The sequence below is a fragment of the Empidonax traillii genome, unplaced genomic scaffold, assembly GCF_003031625.1.
Source record: "Empidonax traillii isolate 1590-97213 ecotype Southwest subspecies unplaced genomic scaffold, ASM303162v1 scaffold1:size7828297, whole genome shotgun sequence".
In the NCBI taxonomy this organism is placed as follows: domain Eukaryota; kingdom Metazoa; phylum Chordata; class Aves; order Passeriformes; family Tyrannidae; genus Empidonax; species Empidonax traillii.
The window spans coordinates 5712150-5736215 of record NW_020955194.1 but is presented as its reverse complement, the minus strand read 5'-3'; the positions used below and the strand labels follow the sequence as shown (position 1 = coordinate 5736215).

Sequence of the window (24066 nt, the reverse complement as noted above, 5' to 3'; positions counted from 1 at the left end):
TAAACTTTGTCTTATCTTGTGGTTACCTTGCTTTTTATTATTGTATTTTTCTAAACAAATTAGCTAAACAAACTTTTTGGTTTGTTTGGTTTTGTTTGTTGGGTTTTGTTAGTTTTTTGGTTTTTTTTTTTGTTTTTTTTTTTTTTAACTGGGAAAGGTTTCAGTTAAAGTTCCCCATTTTTCAATTTTTATTTCTCTGACAGTGCTCTACTTTCTTTTCTGCTGCCTTCCACAACAGGAGGTGTCTGACTTGAGTCTTATTCTTCAAAGAGTGATCACTTTGATAAAGCCTATCATACGACATCCCTTGACAAAAGGATGCAGTCTCTGTTCCTCTGAACAATCTGTAAATCTGTGAGAGACTGGCCTAGGGAGAACATTTGGATAGTGGATGAAGAGTCAAGAGAGGATAAGTTTGAAACATTTCTTTTTTAATTGCTGAAGTGCTTAAGGAGTTGCAGGAACAGCTATAACATCCACTAAGTTGCTGCCTGTAGGCAATCATTATGGAGCTGGATGGGACACAGTATAAAGTAGAGAACAGTTGGAGCCAGCCTACTCGGGTAGTAATTTATGTTTCAGCTGTCCTTTATCTTTACTTGTAAAGCAGTATTTCTCTTAACCTTTTTCAGTGGCTTATAAAAGTCATACTTCTTAAATAACGACCTTAGAAAGTTATGGCAACTCTTTGATGTATACATATGGAAAACCACTAATAATGTGTCATCTAAGACGTTTTATGTGTCCCTTAGATGGTCCCTTAGTGAAGTGATGAGAGGATTTAGCCATTACACCCCAAATTAATGGTGGGGTGGCAACAGAGAATATCTAGCCTAATGTGAAGTCTGACGTTTATGACAGTAAGATGTCAGATGTAGCTTTTATGCACCAATAATATATTAGAGATTATTCCTTATCCTATATGTTTCATAATGACAAATGACTTCTTTTATGAAGCCCACGCCTTAAAAAAGTTAGGCAAAACAGAAAGTATGTACACAAACTAAGCTGTATACAAACAGAATAAATAATACCTGGCAGGAAGGAGGAAAGTGCAATCTTCTATACTATTGTGCAATATTACAGTTTCTAAGAACAGAAAAAAAGGTATTACAAGGGAAACCAGACATTAGTTGTCTTTTTGGGGAGATGGAGAGCAATGAAAATGCATGAGAGTCCCCAGGGGAAGAATCTTGCCTTCCTTGGTTTCTTAGAGGATAACAAGGACAAGCAATAAGAGATTTCAACAGATTTAAATGTGTTTGTTTTTTCTTTAAACACAGGCAGTTCATTAATCTCATTTCATAGTTTGATACTTTTAGGGGAAATTATTTCCAACTATTGCAAGTCTGATTTAGGTTTATTTTGTTTCACTAGGATAGAGCTTATTTTCTTTTATCTAAAAATCACTTCCATATGATCACACTAATGAAGGTCACTCTGTTCCTTTAGAAGTGTCAGATCAAACAGATTGAACTGAAAACTGTCAAGTGGTTTCCGCTAAGCACCGAGTGAGTAATTCTTCAACACTGTTAAGCACGCTTTATACCTTGCTAGAGAGAGTGGGAGTTAGAGACCAGACTAAGCTGGTAGCACATCTAAAGAAATCAAGTTCCTCTTACACCAAAAAGCAACTTCCGTGACTGAGCGCTGAGAAGGGCATGCAAGAGCTTATTATTTGAAAAGTAGGTCCTTCAGAAGGCATTCACCGGTTTGTCAAGTTTTTAAAGAAGTATTTATGTATATAACACTTATCACCTCTCAAATGAAGTTTTCACGTTTATTTTTTTCACTAATGAGAAAGGGTGTGCATGATGTGGAAGAGCATTTACTTTGCATTTTATAATGTTACACAATCTGTAAAATTCTGATGTGAGAAATAAAAGCATTAAAGTGAAGTAAGATTCTTTAGGATTTAGTATGAAATAGGTATGAAAACCTAAGAGTAGTTTTGCTAGAAACCTATAGAAACAAACATATGTATCTGCATACACATAAAGTGTTGACTAGGGAGACGGACAGATTAGAGTATGATCTGATTCCTCTCTATTTCCATCAGAGCCTTAAGAAGTAGAGCAGAATATTTATGAAGAAATGGACCAGCCCAGTCAGTCCCACTGATTAGGCAGGACGCAGAATCAGTAGTGACTCTTCCATGACCCCAGGAGCAGGAGACATATGGACATGCCACTAGAAGTTAACTAAACTATTTTCTTCTGCACAGACTCTCACATTTGGAGGATATAAAAATATAACCTCACAGTAACATCATAGTAATTGAAAAAACAGAGGATTTCCTTGTTGGAATCATTTAATCATCTTTCAAAATGCTTGCTTGATTTATCCAATTTCCTTTGTTGTATGTAGAAAATATGTACTGCATTATTGAATTTGGCTACTTTCTCAAATATTCATAATATAATTATGAAGACTTACATTAGATTTAGAAATGATATTTAGACTGATAGAAAGTACCCAAACTGAAGCCACAGGATTAAGACTAATCTGATTAACTAGATGAGTGTATATGTAGGTAATCCAATTGTTTCAGTTAAAAATTTATAGAAAAGTTTTCAAAGAACTTAATAGAAGTTTTCTTAGCATTGTATTTTCTTAGCATTGTAAGGATTAATTAGAAGTAAGTAGGCATTTTAGTATTTATCTTTGTCCAAATGTCTGTTAGTTTGTTTTTTTTTCCCCTAGGATTTTGGTTACTTAAGCTATTAAAAGGAAAATAATTTATAATTATATATCTAATTTCTGTTCATGGATGATAGATTTTGCAGTAATCAACCCACCTACAAAATACTTAAGAAAATTTCTTTCAGAAGAAATTACTTGCCTGTGCCTGTATTTAAAAATGGGATATTAAATCAGTGAAATTGTATTCTACTTTCTCTGACATAATCAAGAATGTTCTTAGCATTATTAAAGTTCATCAGCTTTTGTATACTAATGCTTTCATGGACTTACATATTTACTGATGCAAAAACATAATGGTAAGTCTCATAGTTTAAGTCCTGATATGTGTGAAATTCATTACCTACCTAATGAAGCATATAGGCAATGAATTTCAGAATTCTTAGTAGCACATAACTTTGTGTTGCTATCATACATTCATGTTTACACTGCATATTTTTAATGTCATCAGCCTACTGACTCCTCCTGAGTTTGGGCTGAAACTTGCTTTTCAAATATATCCACATTTGTTATTCTGTGCACTGATTTACTTTGGTTTTGGCTTAATAGATTCAGCTCTAACAGCAGGAGCAAGACTTTGGGCGATCTTAAAAGTAGCAAAACAGTTAGAAAATGAAAATAGACTTAGGAATGCAGCTATCAGGTTCCAAATTAGTGAAACAAAGTTTTGCACACTGTTTATATTGCTCTTTTCTTCCTTGAGAAACAAAATAACTTCCTCAGGATAACCTCCACCCCCAACAAAAGCCATAAAGCTTGATTCTTTTCACAATGGATAAACAGTAATCAGTTCCTTCTGTTATCTGATATTAAATATTATATGATCTTTCAGGATACCATCATCTAAAAGCTAAACTTTTGTTTTCTGTAACTCTCAAGGTCCAAATCCTTACCACTGTTATACTTACTCATTAAGCTGCATCAGCAAGGGTAAACTGGAACACTTTGTGCAGTGGTCAGAAAGCAGCTCTTATTTGTTGCTCTTAACTCTGAGACTGTCTGATGAGCTGCAACTGCTCTCTACAGTATTCCTTGACTGGGAATTACAAGCACAGACTGCGGTGGATCTTTTGCTGTGCCTCTTCTGACAGTACCAAACCTGCACAGCAGTTCCACTGTGGCACCTCCACAGCACACACCTCTCACTGGAGCTCAGCTGGGAGATGCCTCTGGACCTTCACTACCACACAACAGTCTCAGAAAGATGGCAATAATACTGAGTTTAGCTCAGTGGATCAGTCAAAAAGAGCCTCAGGAAAAAAACAAAACAATGGGCCAAATCATAAAAAACACCCCAGCTTTGATCTTTATCTTTGCTGCTGAAAGCAAAGAAAATTTCCAAATGAGCAAGAGTTGATTTAAAAACAAAGAAATAAAAGTGCTTCTTTTTAAAAGACTTCTGTATTCAAATGTAGGCATAAATTTCAGGTATTTTATACTGAGTTAACAGTACATCTGAACTAAATATTTTTTTGTTACTTCACAACAGAAATAGACAACTATATAAATTTATTTTATTTACAAATTACCAGTTTCATAATCACAGTCATAAAATTACTTCATTTGCAAGAGCTCTTTAAAGACCACCTAGTTCCAACCCTCCTGCCATGGGCAGGGAAGCTTCCTCTAGACCAGATTGCTCAAAGTTCAATCCCATCTGGCCTTGAACACTTCCAGGGATGGGGCATCCACAGATTTTCTGAGCAACCTGTTGCAGTGCCTCACCACCCTCACAGTAAAGAATTTCTTCCTAATATTCAATCTAACCCTGCCCTCTTTCAGTTTAAAGCCATTCCCCCTGTTCTATCAATAACTACCTTCATAAAAAGTCCCTCTCCAGCCTCCCTGTAAGATTTCCTTTAAGTACTGAAAGGCGGCAATGAAGTGTCCCTGGAACCTTCTCTTCTCCAGGCTGAACAACCCCAACTCTCTCAGCCTGTATTTCTAGGAGAGACGCTCCAGCCCCCATGGCCTCCTCTGCACTTGCTTTAACAGGTCTTTAACAGTCTGTCTGGTACTGGGGACCCCAGAGGTGGATGCAGAACTTAATAATGCAGTGACATACCATACATAGGGCTTCCTCTATGATATATTTTCAGAGACAGCTGGCTATAAATTCCAGCACAGACAGAAGCTTATAGACTCAAAAGAAAGTCACATTTACACAAGAGATTATGCACTTTACTGGTGATTTGGATAAAATAATTCTCTTGCAATAATATTCCTGAGAGGAGAAAAGATATCAAGAGACTGTAAACTAAAGACTCTATTTTTGGCCAAGACAAAAAGGAAACTCTTTTTTTTTAATTATTATTATAATTATTTATAATTACAGTCTTTTAGATAAATTACATTAATGTTGGATGATTTCTAAAAGTGAGTTAATTCCTTGTGGCTCCTGCTTCTACATCAGACTCACACTTGCACCTATTTTTTTATATACTCTACAAGATGCTATCAGTTTGATACAGATTAAACCACACTCGCTCATGCAGAGAAAGACAGTCTTATCTTCCCAAGTTGAAATCCTTAAATTAAACTTGTTAAAATAAAAAGCAAAGAAGCAGTTAATTTTCACACTTAAAATGACCTTATACTCTTCAAAGTAAATATCCAAGAGAGTCAACTAAGGAAGTAATATACATTGCAGAAGAAACGTTTCTTCTGAAAATTCTTCTGAAAATTCCCCCACAATAGATACACAAATATTAATTAAAAAAAACCCTCAACCATCAACATATCACATCTGTCATCTTAGTGCGATATTTTAGCTAATAAAAGGAAAACTTATGTAAGGTGTCAATTGCACCAGCATTGGGAAAAGGAAAGACATGATAACTTGCCTGTTACTGTTGGGGTTTTGCTTGTTTGTTTGTTTGAGGAGGTTTTGGGTTTGTTTTGGGGTGGTTTTTTTTCTGTTAATCAGATGTCAGTGCTTGTTTGTTTATATTCTCTATGGTACTCTAACACGGATCAGATGAGACACTACATGGACTGAACTTAATTGGCTTTAGACAAACACACTTTGAAGTCACTATTCTGACATGGTTTAAACTGGGCAAATTTTGAACCTGCATAGGTTTGAAGTAGACATTAGGAAAGCATTACTTTACTGAGAGGGTGGTCAGGTAGTGGAACAGGCTTTCTGAAGAGGTGCTTGATGCCCCATGTCTGTCAGCATTTAAGAGACATTTGGGCAACACCCGTAACACAAAGCTTAACATTTGATAAGCCCTGTAGGGGTCAGGCAGACAGACTAGATGGTCACTGTAGGTCCTTTCCAACTGAAATACGTTCTATTCTGTATTACTATGCTTTCAGGAAACCCCATGAAATGGAGCAAAGAAAATGTATCCAATGAACGGATTAAATTCTTACTGTAGCCATCCTAATATTGTGGTGCAGTGAAGGAAAGCTGAGATTCAAAAATACAGAAATTCAGAGAGACTAATAATGCTGGAAATGTAATGAATATTCTGCAAAATTATTACATCTCCTTATCTGAAATACTCCACTCATTTCTACACTTGAGAAGATAAAGCAGACATAAACACAGTCTGACACTTCCAGCAGAAATTTCCATAGCATAGGCGTTTGCTCTACAGTACACAAGTTCCCATCCAATTAAAATATAACAAAATACTTTTTTTTCCCCCTGAAATATTCTGTTTTAAGCTCTAAGTTTTACCAAGCCCAGATGCCACCACTTTCTCACCACGTATCAGACTACTCAACATCAACCTTCCTAAGCTGATACTTGGCTGGGATTGTGCCCTGACAAATCATTCTCTCACCTGTCACTCAATAGGCCTGCTGATAAGAAAGATGAAATTTGAGCAAATAATCTCCAGAACTTTTATACTTTTTCTCCTCCCCTCCCCTTTTTACTATGATAAAGGCCGAAAGACTGTTATCCACTAAACACAGACAGAAAGGCCTCAGTCACCATTTTGGTGCTGAAAACAATAATAACATTAATTTCTTTGAATTATCTACAGTATTTGATAAGTCACCATAGTGATGATTTGATATACATAACAAAATAAAAACACCAGCTGGTACAACTACTCACCAAAGTCTTAGGACCTCTCTCACACAGACTAAGCTAGTATTTACTCAGGTTGGACTTTTACAAATGAGCTTTGGGGCTATGTAAAATATTCTTTTCATTGTTGGTTTATTCCTGACTCAAGCAAAACTAAAACCACAAACAAATTTATATTGAGGATAGCCAAAGTAAAATCCTTAGGCTAAACATCTTCCAGGATGCTTAATTGGATTGTGTGAGAATAACTGCAAGTTCTTTGTGTATTGCATCCATTTTAGGAAAACAGAGGGGACACAGTGTACACCAAAATCTGCACTTTCCTGATATGTCTGATTATGAAGCATCTAAATTTAGCTTGTAATCTCTGCAGAGCAGGACCTTTGTTTCCTGTGTGCTCTGTAATTACTACAGAAAATTATGATCTGGTATACACAGTTTTGACACAGTTTTAAAAATAACTGTGGACATTAAATGTTGCCCATCAAAATGTCAGTGAACAAGTAATTTGATCCCATTCTGAAAAATTCATTTCTGAACAGTTCCTTTTTTATTTCCAATTATTTTCATTTTCACTGATTTTTCCAACACAGCTAACATATCTCTTCTGTTTGTATCATCATGGATAAAAATTAAATAAAATGGATATCTTTACTGTTTGTATGTCTGCTTCTATTTAAATTTACAATAGTCTGTGCAAGCTACTATTTCTAACACAGTACTGCCTCGAAACACAGACTAAAACAGCAAAGAGTGAGAGGCTGGTGAGGATACACAAAGAAGCAAGAAGAGGTACATTTGGAGAAACAGAATGGAGATGTGGAAGAGGACAGCACTGGGAACAGGGCTGGAGGCACACCCTTGGAAGGAGGCACTCACAGCATGTCCTGCCTTCACAAGCAAACCCCTCAGCCAAGGGTAGAGGCAGCTTTCAGCCCAGTGGTTGCTCAGATGCCTTTTCATAATGTCACACTGCATCTTCAACATGGTCTTCACAGTTATAAATACAAAAGGTTAAGTACTCATGGTTTCATAAATTATTAAATACCTTACAATCATTAAAATCACTCATAAAATTCATAGAAGGACAACCATGAAAATGCAGCAAGTATGCTGATGAAAAATGGACTCAATGATTTTGATACAGATGGCAGGAGATGTGTCACAGCACATTTCCTGGATCCTGTACTTTCAGGGGGTTTCTATCAGATAAAACTTGTTTGAAAATCTCATAATTCCCAAGAGTGCTAACCAGTTTATGATATATATATTATATCATCTTTCTCACATTTAAAACCAAATACCAAATCCAAATTACACTCTTAGCAGTTACTGACAAGTATTCTGACACAAGATGTATTCAGATATGATAACATCAAGCCCAGTAACAAAGAATGTTAGCATTGAAATGCCAACATTCACAAAGAGAACTCTTCTAAAAAGTAAATCCCACTAAACAGTAAAACGTTTTAATATAAAATATGAGTAATTTTTATGTTTGCATAGACTGACTGAACTTAATTTTTAAACCTTCAATTAAAATAAAATTATGAATTGAAGCTATAAATTAAAAATACTAAAACTCTACATAAAGAGAGTGAAAAGTAGGAAGATAACGTAGCATTTTATGGGGTAAACGGGATACCTTTGTTAAAAATGGAGCTTTACAACTTCCCTTAAAGAAAAAGGGGAATGCACCCAAACCATATATTGCAATACTTTTGAGACTTCCAAACTTCAGACATATGACAACTAGTCTTAACATTTAGCAAGAAATAGAAACTGTCTGTATTAAATAAATAAATAAACAAATAAGTAAATAGATAAATAAATAAATTAATTAATTAATTAATTCCCCTAATCTTGAATAATTATAGACTCACAGATTTTAAGGGTGGACAGTAACCACCTATTGCCAAATGGAGCTTATATAATCACAGTGATGGAATTTCGTCAGTAAATAGAGAATTTAAGTTGCTTATAAAACAAATTTTTAACTTTGAAAATAATTCTTGAAGCACATACTGCTAATACATTCAGAAATAATAGGCAGTTGTTTCTCTTTCACTTTCAAAGCTTGACAATTTTGGATATTTACTTGCAATGGAAATGGGCCACAAGTATGCTCAGAGGTCATATAAGTATTTCTAATGTCAAATTGTTTACCCTATTCCTTTTAACATTGCAAATGGAGTCTTTCCAGTATCAAAAAGCAAAAATATTCCTTTCTGATTATCTGGCCACCACACAAATCAATGGAACATTTTACCTCTGACAAGATGTAAGTCAAATCTCTCCAGCATTTATTATTTTCAGATTTTAAAGTATTTTATATAAATATTAATTAAAATTTGCAAAATGAGACTGAATTGAATTTTGAAATCCAGTGTAATTAAACACAGAGTTTTTGCTGTAACACTGTAAATAGGAAGTCTCACATTAGATACTGTTAAATATGTTGAAAAATCTAAAATAACTCAGTGATTGCTTCCCTAAAGAACTACATGTTCTTGGCAGTTTTGGTCAATTATATGTTTCAAAAAATTATTTTAACTTCTCTAATTAAGATATGAAAGAAAGACTAAGAATCCTGACAAGTATTCTCAATTTACTTCACATTTGCATACTTAATTCTTGACTACATTACATTCTTAAATATTCTTCAGAAGAACATTGTACTAACCATTTCAGAGGCTAGATGGTAAATGAGTAAGACCTGGCATCTCATACTTTGTGGCAGTTTTGCTTCTAACACTTTTGCCAAGAGAATTTGTTTCTTTCTGAAGCTACTGAGACACTGGTCTTGTTAAAGTAAAAAAAGAAAACTCCTTCAAATGAATATATGTATGAAGATTTTTCACAAAGACTCTAGGAACAAAGACATAAACCCAACCTGTTAAAATGTAACTCCTCTCAAGCTTAGAAGAAGGAAAAGATGCCCCTAACAACGTTCTGAATACCACTTAATGGAGTAGGGGAGCAGAAAATTGTACTTGGGGAAAGGAATTATCTGCTGACAAGACTTTCTGTCATTTTATGTCTGCTCAAAGTTCTGGGCCACACTCACTTTCCCCTTATTGGTGACTGGGTAGGTTGAAGGTTGAGGGGCAGAGGGCTGAAGATTTATACGCTTTGGTGCTTTCACTAATATCACCTCTATCACCTCAGTCTCCAAAACTGCAGAGTGAATTGCAGAATATTATATAGGCTTGAATGGTCTTGACACTATAAATTACAAAACCTTTTTTACCTGTATTCTGACTGACTGCCTCTATTAACTCAATCCTTAAATAATAACCAACAGGTTAACACAAGACAAAAAGCAGACTCAAACAGCAGCTCTCTCACAAAGCTGTACCAAATTGTTCCCTAAGCTAAAGGGGCAAGTATGTTTTTCTTCTGTCAGGTGATGGTATATCTCGAGTCTTTCAATCAGTTAACTTCATGTGCCCATGTCTACATCATACAACAAAGCATAACATGTTAATGTGAAGCATCACCTACCAAATCACGCTGTCCTTATCTGGGTGGTTGGTTTGTGGCTTTTTTCCCCCCCCCACACTCTTCTGGGCCTCACTGAAATTATTTACAGGCTTTAAAAAAAATATTTAATATCACTCTTTTCTTCAGCACAGCCTTACAATCGCACTGGACTTTCTCTTTGGACTCACTTGGACTGTTCACAAGTTCAGAGTTAGCCAAGAACTCACTATTCCTGATGAGAGATTTGGTCAATCATTCTGCTCTCTTAGTTTTTTTGGAGAATAGACAACATACTTTTACTAATACTTATGATTTGGACACAATTAAGTACCTTTACGCAACATAGCATTCCAAGGTGCCTGTCCTCCAACACAGACTGATTTCTAGCAACTAAAACTTCCTATCTATTCTTACTACTCTTCTACTCTTATCTATATGCTTATCTATTTAGAAGTAACTGGTCTAGAACTAGCCAGTTCCACTTGAATTACCACACAACAAGAAGTTTAGTAATTATTTAACTTTCTTCACAGGCTTGAGATCTGAAATATCTGAGCAATCCCCCAGCAACAATACCACCTAATACACTTATCACCTCTGGGATTACCAAAAAATCTGTGCCACTCCTACTCAAGAATATAACCAGAGGTGAAGAATGGTCACCTTGTAGTCTCACAGCCTTTTTTGGAGCACTATGACACTTAAAGTAGGCAGCTGAGATCTTACCCTTTGTCCACTGAGCCATATGCTTTCAGTATATATAGTCATATATAGTTGTATTTTCCCAATCATTCAGACATTTCTGGGGCATGGTATTGCCCATTCTTAAAGGGCAACTCTCCCCAGTGTTCCAAAATTACTTCTTGCTCCTTCTTAAAATGTCCCATAACTTTCTTACAGATCCTACAGCAGCAAATGTGCACCAAGGAACTTGTTTCAAATTACATACTCTTCTCAGAACCATGTTATCCCTTTCAGAGCTATAGTTTAAGCTTCTTATTGACATTTTGTTGAGAACCAACAGTTTCTCCCTTTCTTCCTTTCTATGGCATAAACTTCTCATAGGAAAACCAAACTGTCAGCTGTAAAGTAGTACATCACAAAGATTAGTAAACTTTACATGTTTATGACATAGGAAAACTACTACTCAGGTTCTTGAGAAGTTCTTCAAATATGTGGAATCCACAGAATAGGACACTGGGATTTATTCAATAATTCAGCTTAAAAATATCAATAAAATAACTGGAAAACTGTATGCAAATGCAGTTTGTTCTTACACTTTTTTTTAGTCTTGGTAACTAGGGAGTTTACTACTGGATGACAAATCCCAGATTGTATGAATTATTTTTTCAACTGGCAAAGTCATCATTTGTATTCAATAGCTCTAAGAGAAAATCACATGGATGGTAGTACAATGGAAACGGCTATTTTATTAAGATGTTGAGAACAACAGTACAGCTGTAATTCACTGTGGAGTTTCCATACATTTTGTTGTGAAAGTGATGACAAATTGATGATTTTGCCATAAAACTGTCAAATACAGCAAACTACTAAATAAAGGCATTTTATGTAGCAGCACAGAGACACTCAGACTCTTTCCAGATGCAACTCAAATGCAGCTCTTCTAACAACCAATTCTAGAATATAGGTTTTCTTAAAAAATCAAAACCAAACCAACAAGAAAAAACCAAACTCAAACAAATAAAAAAAAAAAAAAACAAACCCACACACAAAATCAAAATAACATTTCTGAAGACATCCTCTATAAATTATTCATATATTTATGGACTTGGTTTTTAAAACCACCAAAGAAAATTTCAAAAGGAATCATTTGGTCCCAAAGTGTAATTCTTGATCAAAATAGTCTTCACTGAAATGCTTGTATATTTAAATGCTTGTATTTATTGCTTATATTTCTGTATTTAGTGTAATAGAAATTAATTAACTTCTCAAGTGATATTTTGAGAGGACAGTTTCACACAATTGCAGAAGAAAGATGTGTGTTACTTTGGTTTATAATCCTGAAAGGGAGATTATTTGGTCTGTAAGAGATTATTTCTTCATACAGTTCTATAAATATTAATTTCCCTACCTCCTCTATCACTTACATAGCCAGAAAACACATTAGCAAAACTGGGATGTAAATTACTAGCAAAGTAAAAACAGAAAGTTTATGCACTGTTATCTCTTGCACGTGTGTGAACACAGCAGTAGGAAGGTCTATTTAGTTTCTTACATTTCCAGGATCTTTCAAAATCTACAATAGTCTTTGCAATTGCTTTGGTATTTCTGATTCTAAGACTATAAATCTGTTTTTATTATCTCTCAGTATATTTCTACATGGACTGGTTACCAGCTTTCTGTATTTATAAGTAGAAACTGATGGAAAAATAAGAGAAATTTTCAAAGTTTAATTACTTTACTAAAATTAAAGTTGTTTATAAACTCATTCATTTTAAAGAAACAACATTTTCATCAGCAGTAAAGCAAAGTGTTTTGGAGCTGTGACGCGTTATGCAGAGAAAAATGTTATTTAACAGCATATGGCTCTGTTAGAACAGCAGGCTTCTTCATTAAAAGAGCAGAGAGGTGTCTTGCTTTTTCCCCCAACTTTTCCACAAGACTTAATGTAATTATTATTCTTGTGTATCCCCCAATGTATAAGTTGTAAACAAACTATGAATAGAATACATAGAATACACAAAGATTTATGTATAACAAAATATTTACTATATAGAGCCTTCACAGAGCCAAGGTCTTTTAAGTAGTATAGCTCCAGCAGTTTCATGCAGATAATGAAGTAAGGGTGGGGAAAGAAGGTTCAAAGAAAATAATTCAAGTGTTTTAGCTCATCTTTAGCTACTGTTTTTATTTCCTAAAGAAAGATTAAAATATGCAACATTATGACAATTTTGTTGAAAATAATCTCATTACTATAGATTTATTTGCAATTCATAGAGTCTTTCTGACAAATGTCTTTTGATACTCTTTATTTTGTATAAAATGTTTACCTCGTTTGTTTTTAAAAAATACTTTAAAAAGGAAATAAGTTTTCTAAATATATTTCAAAGTTAGACTTTTACAAACACAATATTCAGATTTCTGCAAGCTGAATGACTTAAGAATTAGCAGTGTTAGCACAGAAGCCATAACCTTCAGGGTTTAATTCCATCTGATGGCATGCCGATCCATCCTGTGATGAAGAATGCAGCCAGCATGTGAGTGTCATTTAATATTTATAACATATCTCTTCAGTGATATTGGCCGGATGATTGTGTTGGTTTTTTGTGGTTTTTTTTTTTTTTTTTCTAGCACTTTAATAGCAAAAGGCAATGAACAACCGATTCATACAAATTAACTTCTCAGCTTTTCATTTCTCAGACTGTGAGATGCCATGCTTCTGCCCAGGAAGTTCACTGGATATAGTCAAGTCTATCAGCTTCTCCGTGACAGACCAACGCATTGCAGTCCTGAATTCCCTTTCCTTTGTGATGGGATCTGATGCATTTGGCACCAGATGATGCAGTTTTGGGCATCGCAATATAAGAAAGATATTAAGCCATTAGAGAGTGTCCAAAGGAGGGCAATGAAGATGGTGAAGGGCCTTGAGGAGAAGCCTTATAAGGAGCAGCTGAGAGCACCTGGTATGTTCAGCCTGGAGAAGACTGAGGAGAGACCTCAACGCAGTTACAACTTCCTCATGAGGTGGGGACAGGACTGATTTCTTCTCTGTGGTGACCAGTGACAGGACCCAAGGGAATGGCCTGAAGTTGTGTCAGGGGAGGTTAAAGTTGGATATTAGAAAAAGTTTCCTCACCCAGAGGGTGACTGGGTGCTGGAACAGGCTCTCCTGGGGAAGTGGTCCCAGCACCAAGCCTGATGGAGTTCAGGAAGTGTTTGGACAATACTCTCAGGCACATGGTGTGACTTTTGCGAATGGTCCTGTGCAGGGCTAAGGGTTGGACTCAATGATCCTTGTGCATCCCTTTCAGCTTAGCATATTCTGTGACAGGATATGCTGCACAGAAGGTTGGTTGTGAGAGTGGTACAGAGCTGCTGCACAGGAGCACAAATGGCACAGTGCTAGTGTTCAGGTCATGAAACAGAATGGATTAAATTAGTACTAATGACTGATAAAACATAACCATGGTAATCTATTAGTATTCATGAGCAGGGAGAAAATCTCAGGAAATGGGAAATGGTCTGTGGATGAGGTAGTCGGGGAGGACTTGCAGCTGGACCTCAGTGCAGAGTCCAATTCAAACTAAACAGAGCAATCTCCACCTTCTCTGACATACACAGGAAAAAAGTCATGCAATTAAAAATATAAAAATTACTGTCCTTTAAAGAAGTACTTTAGATGACAGTATATGTGGCAAATATTCAGAAATACCTTACGTGCCACTAGCATCTTTTTTACCCCTAGAAAAAAATCATGATCTCCTTAAAATTCAAAAGTAATAAATACATTTTGAATAGTGCTCAATATTACCTACAATTGTACAAATATAAACTAAATAAACATGAAAAGCTTTCATTAAATCTAGTTTGCTGCCTCAGAAGACCGGATCAAAAACAGCCCTGATCATACTTCAAGATATACTTGAAAGAAGATGAGGGAACATGACCTGTGTCTAATACATCATAAGTTCCACTTCTGAATACAAGGATATTGACAGTTTAAGCATAGAAAATTAATTGTTAAATCACAGTAAAACTGCATTTTTTACTTTAAGTTCAAAACTAATTGATAATTTTGGGAATTCTTAAAGACAAAACCTAAGAAATCATCACGTATCATACAAAATGTATTCACCACACCGCTAGCCACAGATGCAAGCTGTAATATAGTTGTGTTACCACATACTCATTCATGATTTAGTCTGATAGATGCTCTCCTTTTTTGCTTTATGAGAAAGAAGCATTTAATCTGTCTTAAAGGCAATTTCACTTAAAGTGAAGTGCAGTTTTCCAACAGAACAAAATTTAGTCATGCATACAATTCACATGAGGGCATATAGGAATTATGCTTGCATTTCATGTAAGTCTACAATTCTTATTTCTGAAGACTTGTCTCATAATTAAAAATTAAAACATACTAGAAAATACCAATAAGAGTGCTACATTGGTTGGTTTTGAATAAGTGCTGTAAAGTTAAGGTATATGTACACGCTTCATCTGAACTTATCTGAGTGTGTGATTCTAACATTCATTTGCATGTCAAACAGGAACAGATTTATGCAGTAAGCACTATCCTTTTCTTCTGAAACATTAGTTATAATACAGCTTCTCTCACTGTCAGTAGTATGTTTTCTTCTTAAGGTAAAGGAAGAGAATAGCAGTTTAACAATGTTATTTTACATAAGATATAGCCTAAATACTATCCGTATTTGAGTCAGACAACAATGCAGTCCAAACACACAATGTGATTTTGACATATTATGGAATGTATTTGCCTGATGGAATAAAAAGAGAGAGACAATGTGTATATAGATATGTTTAGTTTTTAATTATGGGGATAGAAAAGTTGAGCCTACATTTACATCTTCCCAGTCATCAGCCTCAGGGAGCAAACCCTGATTGCCAGGCCACAATGTACAGAACATGAAAAATTTGGCCTGGGTCTTCCCTAAGCTCCATAGCAGACCTTGGGAACCACAAAAAAAAAAAAAAAATTCATAGTTTCTAGTCCTAAGTAATCAGAATTACTACTGCAGACATAGAGCAGTCCACCACAGAGGGCTGCTTCTATAGCATGACCTTGAGAGTGTGTTTCATCCCATAGTGAGGGACGCAAGGACGTGCAAGCATCCAAGGGTAATAACACTATGTCTTCTATAGACTTCTTCTAAAACCTAATCTACTAATTTTTCCACCTTAGCCACAGCTAGTTGGTTAATTCAGGATAGGGAAAACAGAACTGAAGAAATAATACAGAGTAATGTAGAGCATCATCAGACTTGTGTGTCAGCTGAGGGGAGATGAAAGAAGAGCCTGCAGCTGTACTACGGGGGATGGAATTGAAAGCTTCTTACAAGCCTGTGGCTATATTCTGTGAATTCTTCCTTTCTCCTTGTTTAAGAATAACCATGTTTCTTTATCTACAGTGCTCACATTCTATATTTCATACAATGTCCTTCCACTATGGAGACAAGCAATGCGAAATGAAGGTGAAAAATTTGCAATATGGGATCACTGACTTTTACTCTATATGCAATTTGGAAAATCCGTATGAGAATTGTCTCCTGATGGAACTCTCCTTCTCATGGCAAAGGCATAAAGTTATCTGAAAAATACTATGCTTAATAGATATTACAACATTTTCCGTGTTTGCTGAAATGTCATATGATAGAAGAATCACCACTTACTGCGATCAGTAATTATTGTTCTGGCCTCTTGATTGCTCGTCTTGTTTTTTAGATTTTGTGCTGCTGTTATTAGTTCATCCAGCTGGGGACGTCTTTGCTCCAGATCCTGTAGTATGGCCTAGTTGAACACAAATACAAAAATAAAACCAAGTTAAAAGCACATAGAGCAGCTGAGAAGACCACATGTAGGGACTTTTTTTTTTTTTTTTTTTTTTTGTGCTTGCTTAATTTAAAACAAAAAGATTGCTTGCCATTTCCAATATTATGAAGAATTTGGTCTAGATCTTCTAAATATTGTTGTTATTCTTAATATAAAAATACCAAGGATAACTTGTAGCAATAATTAAAGAACAACCTATACAACTAAACAAATAAAATTGACAATCATTCTTCATTTTTAACACATCAAATTATGCAGGATCAGCTATTCTCCTGAATAAAGCTATAGAAGGGCACTATTTTTCAATATATTTTTAGATTTTACAGGGTATTTTAAAAAATATATAAGGATTTACTATCTTAGCTGATAGGGCAGGCTTTTCCTAGTAAATCATGAAGTGTAATTAATAATGTTTGCTTTTTAATATTTCAAGACTGTTTAATCAATTGTTTAAAAGCCATTGTAAGACTGTTAATGTCGCTTTTTCTGTCCTGACACCTTACCTAGCAGAGAAATAATTAACACTCACAAATAATTTATATGTGAGTAAAACAGATACATAAAGCCCAGGCAACCTGAAAATGAAAACTCAAGGAAAGTAAGGTGTATAAGATCTATGCATACATTACTTTAACGTATTTTGAAGGATTATGGAAGAGCAAACAAGGAATCAGCACAATCTTTTCTCAGATGAGAAGCATCCAAGTACGTATTTAAAGACATTGACTGAATTTAGCAACTTCAGCTTCCTATTGTGCAGTTTCCAGAAAAGATGCTCATTACATTTCCCAGTCTTAAGAGCTGGAAGTAGCAATATTTATTACAAAGCTATAAACAAACTACTTTTTTCTGCCCTCAATTTTTAGTCATCAGAACAGAACAGTATACTGTCAGATAGCTGGTAGGTATACTATACCAGCTATCAAGATGGCAAAATAAAGGCCAAAGGATTTATTTTTCAGGCTTGTTACATAGATATTGGTTAGATAACCTGTTAACATGCTCACCTGGCTGTTGACTAAGTGTCTTGAGTATTTTACTGCCAAAAAAGTCTCTCCTTTCTGCTCCTCAAAATAAATAATCATACTTTATTTTTTAAAAGTTGTTATTCATTGACTGTACTGGATAGAAAAGACCTGCAGTCTCATCTTGAATTTGACTCTCCAACTTGAAACAAGTGTTGCATAATTTTCAACAAGTTGAAGGTGACAAATAAAGGCCTAATATCATTTTCTGTTCAATGAGATTAACAAAAGAGCATGATAATATAAATTCCTATAACTATAGTATTACTAAAAGCAAGCTAAAAGCTTCACAGAGTTTCCCTTTGTTCAGCTATAAACTCTTAAAAAAAAAAAAAAAGGTAGTTTTTAAGGTACACATCTAGCTACAGCCTGGGAAATTCTTGCCTTGAACTTCTGAATCACAAGTTCTTTGAAAATCCATTATAACTGGCTTTATAAACCCAAAAGCTTGGAAGGTATTTTTTCTCTTGTATACTGATTGAATTGCATAGAGACATGTAGTTAAAGGAGAAGCTTGAATAATTAAGCAGAGAACAAATTTCTCTTTAAAAGTCTCTCCTTATTGGAAGCACTCCAGAAAAAGAAATAAAATCTAGTGATGCAGTTACTACCTCTAGATAGCTATGTGCCTTCTAAACTCCATTTTCTAGGAAGACAAGTTAATGAATGACATGAATTTTGCAATAGAAAAAGCAGTCCCACTGTAGCTGAAAAACATCTGTATTACACAGATTGCCAAAACGGACTGTGCAGAAGGAGCATTAAGACACATATAACAGGCCCAGATAATTCTACGGTTTCCAAAATAGTATTTCCCTTTCTCTCTCTCCTTCCCCTACTGTTCAGAAAACAAAAACCAAATTAAGTGATTCTAAGGTCTTATGCCAACAGTGACTCTGTTCCCTAAAGTTTAATAAATATAATTTTTATACTGGATATACTAAAATAGAATGATTTATTTGATCCAGCTCGAGTCTCCAACTAGACATTAAATAGTGTGTTTGTGCCCTGGAAGAAAGATGATGTTATATGAAACCTAATAGGAAACAAAGCAATAAGTAAGGAGAGTTCAAGAGGGAATTTCTCAGTATAAAACTGAGTGAATGGAGCTGCTCTGTGCTTAAGGGCTTACAAAACAATTTAACCCCAAGACCTATCTGCAGTTCCTCAACTGGACACTCAGGAAGACTAAAAATGCCTCTTTTAGGTGAGTCTTGTTGGATGTACTAATGTGTCAAGAAGGACACCTTAAAACTCTTATCCTATAAACAGATCTGAAGATTCTCAGACCTTTCAGTAGACAGTAACACATAATTATAGAGCAGATTTTTTTTCTTACTCTTAGAAAAGTGGCCACATAGAATAATGGAAAAGCAACATTCTTCAAAATAATATATTTTTTCCTTTATTTAATAGAAAGTGTCTAGAACAATACCCAAGAAATGTCTTATTTTATTCAGTAGAATTCTATTTTCAAATTGCTACAACATTTGTTGGTCTACATTTACCAATTGATATGATCTTAAAGATTTAGCAAATATATGTTCCACATGGTATCTGCACTGCATGGACACATACAAACCCTGTTAGTAGCTTGGATAAAAATACCTACTAAAACACAGCACTCCTGAGCCTTCCTGAGATTCAATAGTGTGAAAAGTAAACAGCACCACTTGAGCTCCACTTAAAGTACTATCAAATTCAGAAAAATATTCTGTGACTAGCTAAACTGATCATACAAACTGATTTTGTGGGTTAACAAAAATACAGATAATTATGCTAGGAAGAGAAGTGGTTTGATGAATACAAATTAAAACACCACTAAATATGTTTTTTGGGAAACATAAAAACTGAATAGCTTTAAAGTATTAGCTGAAATGATCTGAAACAAACAAACAATAAACCTCCAAACCAAAATCAGAAGCAATTCATATCTGGAGATACTTTTAAAAACTTTTACGAATTCAGCCAAATATTTAATGTTGTAAAACTGGATCCTCAACGGAAAACTAAGTGGAAACCATTAGAAGATACTGTTATAAGAGCCATGGGAAGAAAAACTCATTAATAGTGGCACCCTGATGGAGGCACAGCAGATGCAACAGACCAGATGCCTCTGATTTGGAATGTCAGCACACTGAAACAAATGCGCTATATAAAAGCGGGTAATACAGAAATAAAAGTTTAAATGAAAGTATTTTCAAAATAAATGAAACAGAAATCCATCTAGTCTCCATAAAGTCACCAAAAGCACAGGTACAAAGACCTAAAGAGTCAGTTAAACTGAAAAGTGGTGGTTTTGGTGGTTTTCGGTTTTGTTTTTTTAATAAACACTTATGTTCTTTTGCATATAATTTCCCTCTAGTTTTATTTTCCTGGTAATTATGTATTCTGCAAAAATTTATAGAATACATTTCAAAAAAGAAATTTTTGCCTAATTATATGTGTAATTCCACATGAGCAGGTTGATAGTGAAGAAGGACCATTGACATCCATGGTTGCACAAACAAAACTTTAAACCCCAAAAGAGCTTTTCTTTTTCTTCCATATATCTATGAATGCTAACATAATGATGCTTGGAGACAGCATAGTAATGGAACAATGAGATGCCATCAAACCTACCAAGAGTTTGTTAGAAAGTGATGCTATTCACTTTTAACAGTCTTTTCATATTTGTAGATAGCAGCTGCTCAAAAGAAAAAAAACAATTTTCAGGTTCCTAACTTTTGTGATTTTCCAACAAAAAATGGGTGTCGAGATATGGAACAAATTGTTCAAGTCAGTAACTGAAATAACTTGCATTAAAATGGTTAAAAAATAAACTGAAAAACTGAAACAGGTGAAGTGTTAGAAATTCTTGGAGGGACTGCAAGGTTTGAGACTGAGAATTAAAATATTCTCTAGCTTTATAATGTACAGCATGCTAGAGCCTGCATATTTGTCACTCTAGCCATGTGTGTAGCACTTTATATAAAAGATAGGATCCTTAAAATCTATCCAGTCTTTTTTTTTTCCTCTCCTGACTTTGTGGCAAGCATTATTAAACTGGAATAACTGAATTCCAGGATGTTACCAAGTTTTGTACATTCAACTAATCATTTACTAGTGCTGATTACGTGTGTTTGCTCTTTAATCTTTTAAACAACTTTTCTTAAGACAAAGCCAGGACTTTTCATCTCCCTTTGCTGAATTCAAACATATAAAGAAGAGTTCAAGTTGCTGTTCTGCAACATTATATATGCCTGAGCCTCAGTCTGTAAGAGTCTTTAAAAAGCCTCTGGGCCTACTCTTGTAACCCATTTACATTCCTATGTTGAAAAACCTCTCTGACAATATAGATGTGTAAGTGTTATTACTAAAGATTGAAATAACATTGGGTAAAGCAGGTCCCACACTTCCAATTTAGTGCTAAACTGAGAAGTCCTCTGTAGTGGCAATGGCTACCACGTCTTCAAAAGTTTTCAGTGTATTTATGTGCTTCCAGTCAAATATAGTTTGTTATCTATTTTATACTAACTATTAGAATGCTAACAGTGACTGATCCAAAAAGATTATATTTGGACAAAAAGATGATTTAGGAAAGACCTTCCTTATTAAGACCAAACTGGAAGCACTTTTTCTCATTAACAAGCCATGGCTGAAGACTAAGATTTCACAACTGTTTGGGATGATTTGGTTTGGCCCACTCCTAACCTTGTTTAATGAAATGAACTAGTGAATCAAAACTGGTTCTGATGATTAACTAACTGAATGATTAATATGGGATTGTAAGAGAGAAGGAAGATATATTTCTTATGTTATGCAGCTATTTGCTCCTCTGAATTAATTTGCCAAGCTATACTTGGAAAAAGCATAATTCTATTAAACAGCTGTTCAGGAAGTTATTTCCTCATCTTCTGAAAAACTTTAGACTCTAAACCTTCAATTTAAACAAAAAATGAACCAATTATTTCCCCACCGAAATGTATAGCCATGACAACTTTTACTTAAAACAACTGAGTTTCTTGAGGCTGATTGGCTCTCTAAATATAATGTGTTATATACAAAAGAAAGAGAGAAAGCTTTGGAAAAAAACTTGCTAACAATTTCAGAAAATGCAGATATGCAACACCTACAATTCATTTGCATAATAAAATTGGCTTTGTTAAGATATTCCTCCCAAACACAATTTGAATTTGTTTTCTTGTCACTAAGTAGGAAGGGAATATGAGAGAAAATGATCACTTACATACTCCCTATATTTAAACATAAAATTATGAAACAATGAAAGCAATATAACGCAGTGGAGTTTTCTTTTTTGAAAACTTTTGTTTTGACTATTAGCTGTTTTGTGTTTTCTCTGCAAAGCATATATAATTTTACGAAAATACAAAGATCTAGAGCTACTGCTTAGCAGTGATGAGAAATGATTGGTGCCTGTCATTGAAATCAGAACATTAACAGACGAGACGCTGTGAATTTGATTTTTCCTGAGTGCTTTGTGCAGCTCGTTTCCATAAGCATGCACTTTTATGCCCACTTGGGACTACCTCAAGAACTGCCTAAGCAGCTCTCATTAATGTCAAAGTAAATATACCAACTCCATCAGTGATGCTGTGGGACAGCCACCACTGACAACTCATCAGCTGTTGCATAAGATGAGTGAAAAAGCATCGTAGAAGTTTTTGAACACTTATTTTTTTTGTGATAGTCACTCATTAAATGATGTTGGTGGAATTGTAAATGTCTGAGGTTTTTTCCTTTACAACTCAGGAAGTCTGGTCCCTACCAGACTTTGGTTAGTGCTGTTGATGCGCTCTAACCAAACCAAACTTAATTCGATTCTCCATGTACTGACTAAAAATGTAAGGTGATGGTGATGGTAGGAGCTGGGATACTCTCACCCTGCTCCACATTTGTCTCTAGGAAAGGCTTTAGAAGCAGGTATTTCAAGAGGGTCAAACAATCAGCACCTTGCAGATTATAAGTGAGACTTCTTGATGGACTGCTCTGGAGTCCATCCAGCAGAAAGGATGGAGAGGATGGAACAGAAGACTAGAAAAAGATTACAATTTAACAGGGTTTGTGAATGAATCATTAGGAGATAAAAAGGAATTTGCTCTAATATAGCCATTGCCTGAAAGGAAAAGGAGTAAAGCTAAAGACGTATTTGTAACAAGTAGAAAAACATTTAAAGATTTGTGTGTTTGGCTATAATAAGGTGCATTCAACTAGAAGAATAAAGTGATAATTCACATGTAAGAACTCAAGACTGAAACAGGATTACAGCTCTAACAGTAAATCTATGTGAACTATGTATGAAATCATAGCCTTTTGCCCCCAAACAATGGGGCAGCTCAATAGTACTTTGCTTGCAATAAAGCATGAGCAAACAATCAGGCAAAAGTATCCCAGGGTATCTTATGTCCTTTCATCAAGCTAAATAACTTAATGGATGGGAACCACCGTTAGGAGCTGCAAAGCTTCCCTGGTTTCTGTATCAGTCAGCAGAACTGAAACCTCTCAGTATATAGCTACCATTTGTAGAATGTGAATTTGCAAAATTTACTTTTTTATTTCTCTTATATAACTAATGGGTTTTCCCATTAAGGATTTTTCCTATGCATTTAACAAATGTGTATTACCAAGAAAACTAAGGGCAGCTGCTCAGTTTCTCAAAGCTTCAGCTTTAGTCTTTTCTTTACTGTTTTTTTCAGTTGATGGTGTTAGTGAACTCCTTTTATCTGAGACTGATCCAGTGAAAAATATACTTGTCAATGCACTTCAAAAGCAAAGTTATAGATTCTTTACTTTGTCACACTTCTAGACAGAAGTAAAATAATATTGAGAAGACATGGCATTATATTATGAATATAAGCAAAACAAACAGCTATTTTTAGCTTTTTTTTTTTTTAATTTAAGTAAATAACTAACATTTGTGGTGAAGGAAAGCTAATAGCTTGACTGAAGATGCTGCACAAATTATCCAGTTTTATAGGGAAAAGATTAGACTGAATCAATTTTATGCTCTGAAAAAAAAACCTCACAGAATGACTTTCTCAGTTTCTACTAGAGCCTCTGGAAATCTTTGATTACTTTTACTGGAAGTTTTCTCCAGTAATAACAAGTGAAAAACAATTAAAGAGAATAAAATGGATTGACATAGCATCAGTTGCCAGATAAGTTTTTCCTTAGTACCTTGGGAAACTAGATATTTTTCTCAAGAACAATGTAAAATAAAGAAAGAGGATTTAATCTGGGTTGTCTTGGCTTGCTTCTGAAACAGAAAACAAAAACTGTTACATA

General features: G+C 34.8%; 1 protein-coding gene across 10 annotated transcripts in view; it reads right to left on the bottom strand.

The window, feature by feature from the left end:
• Nucleotides 1-24066, bottom strand: part of DMD (dystrophin) — a 996724-nt gene that overhangs the window by 274789 nt on the left and 697869 nt on the right. For all 10 annotated transcript variants that reach the window (XM_027888128.1, XM_027889056.1, XM_027888040.1 and 7 more), the window contains one exon: nt 16597-16714. In XM_027888128.1, the coding sequence (XP_027743929.1) occupies nt 16597-16714 (118 nt within the window). The remainder of the gene's footprint in view (nt 1-16596; nt 16715-24066) is intronic.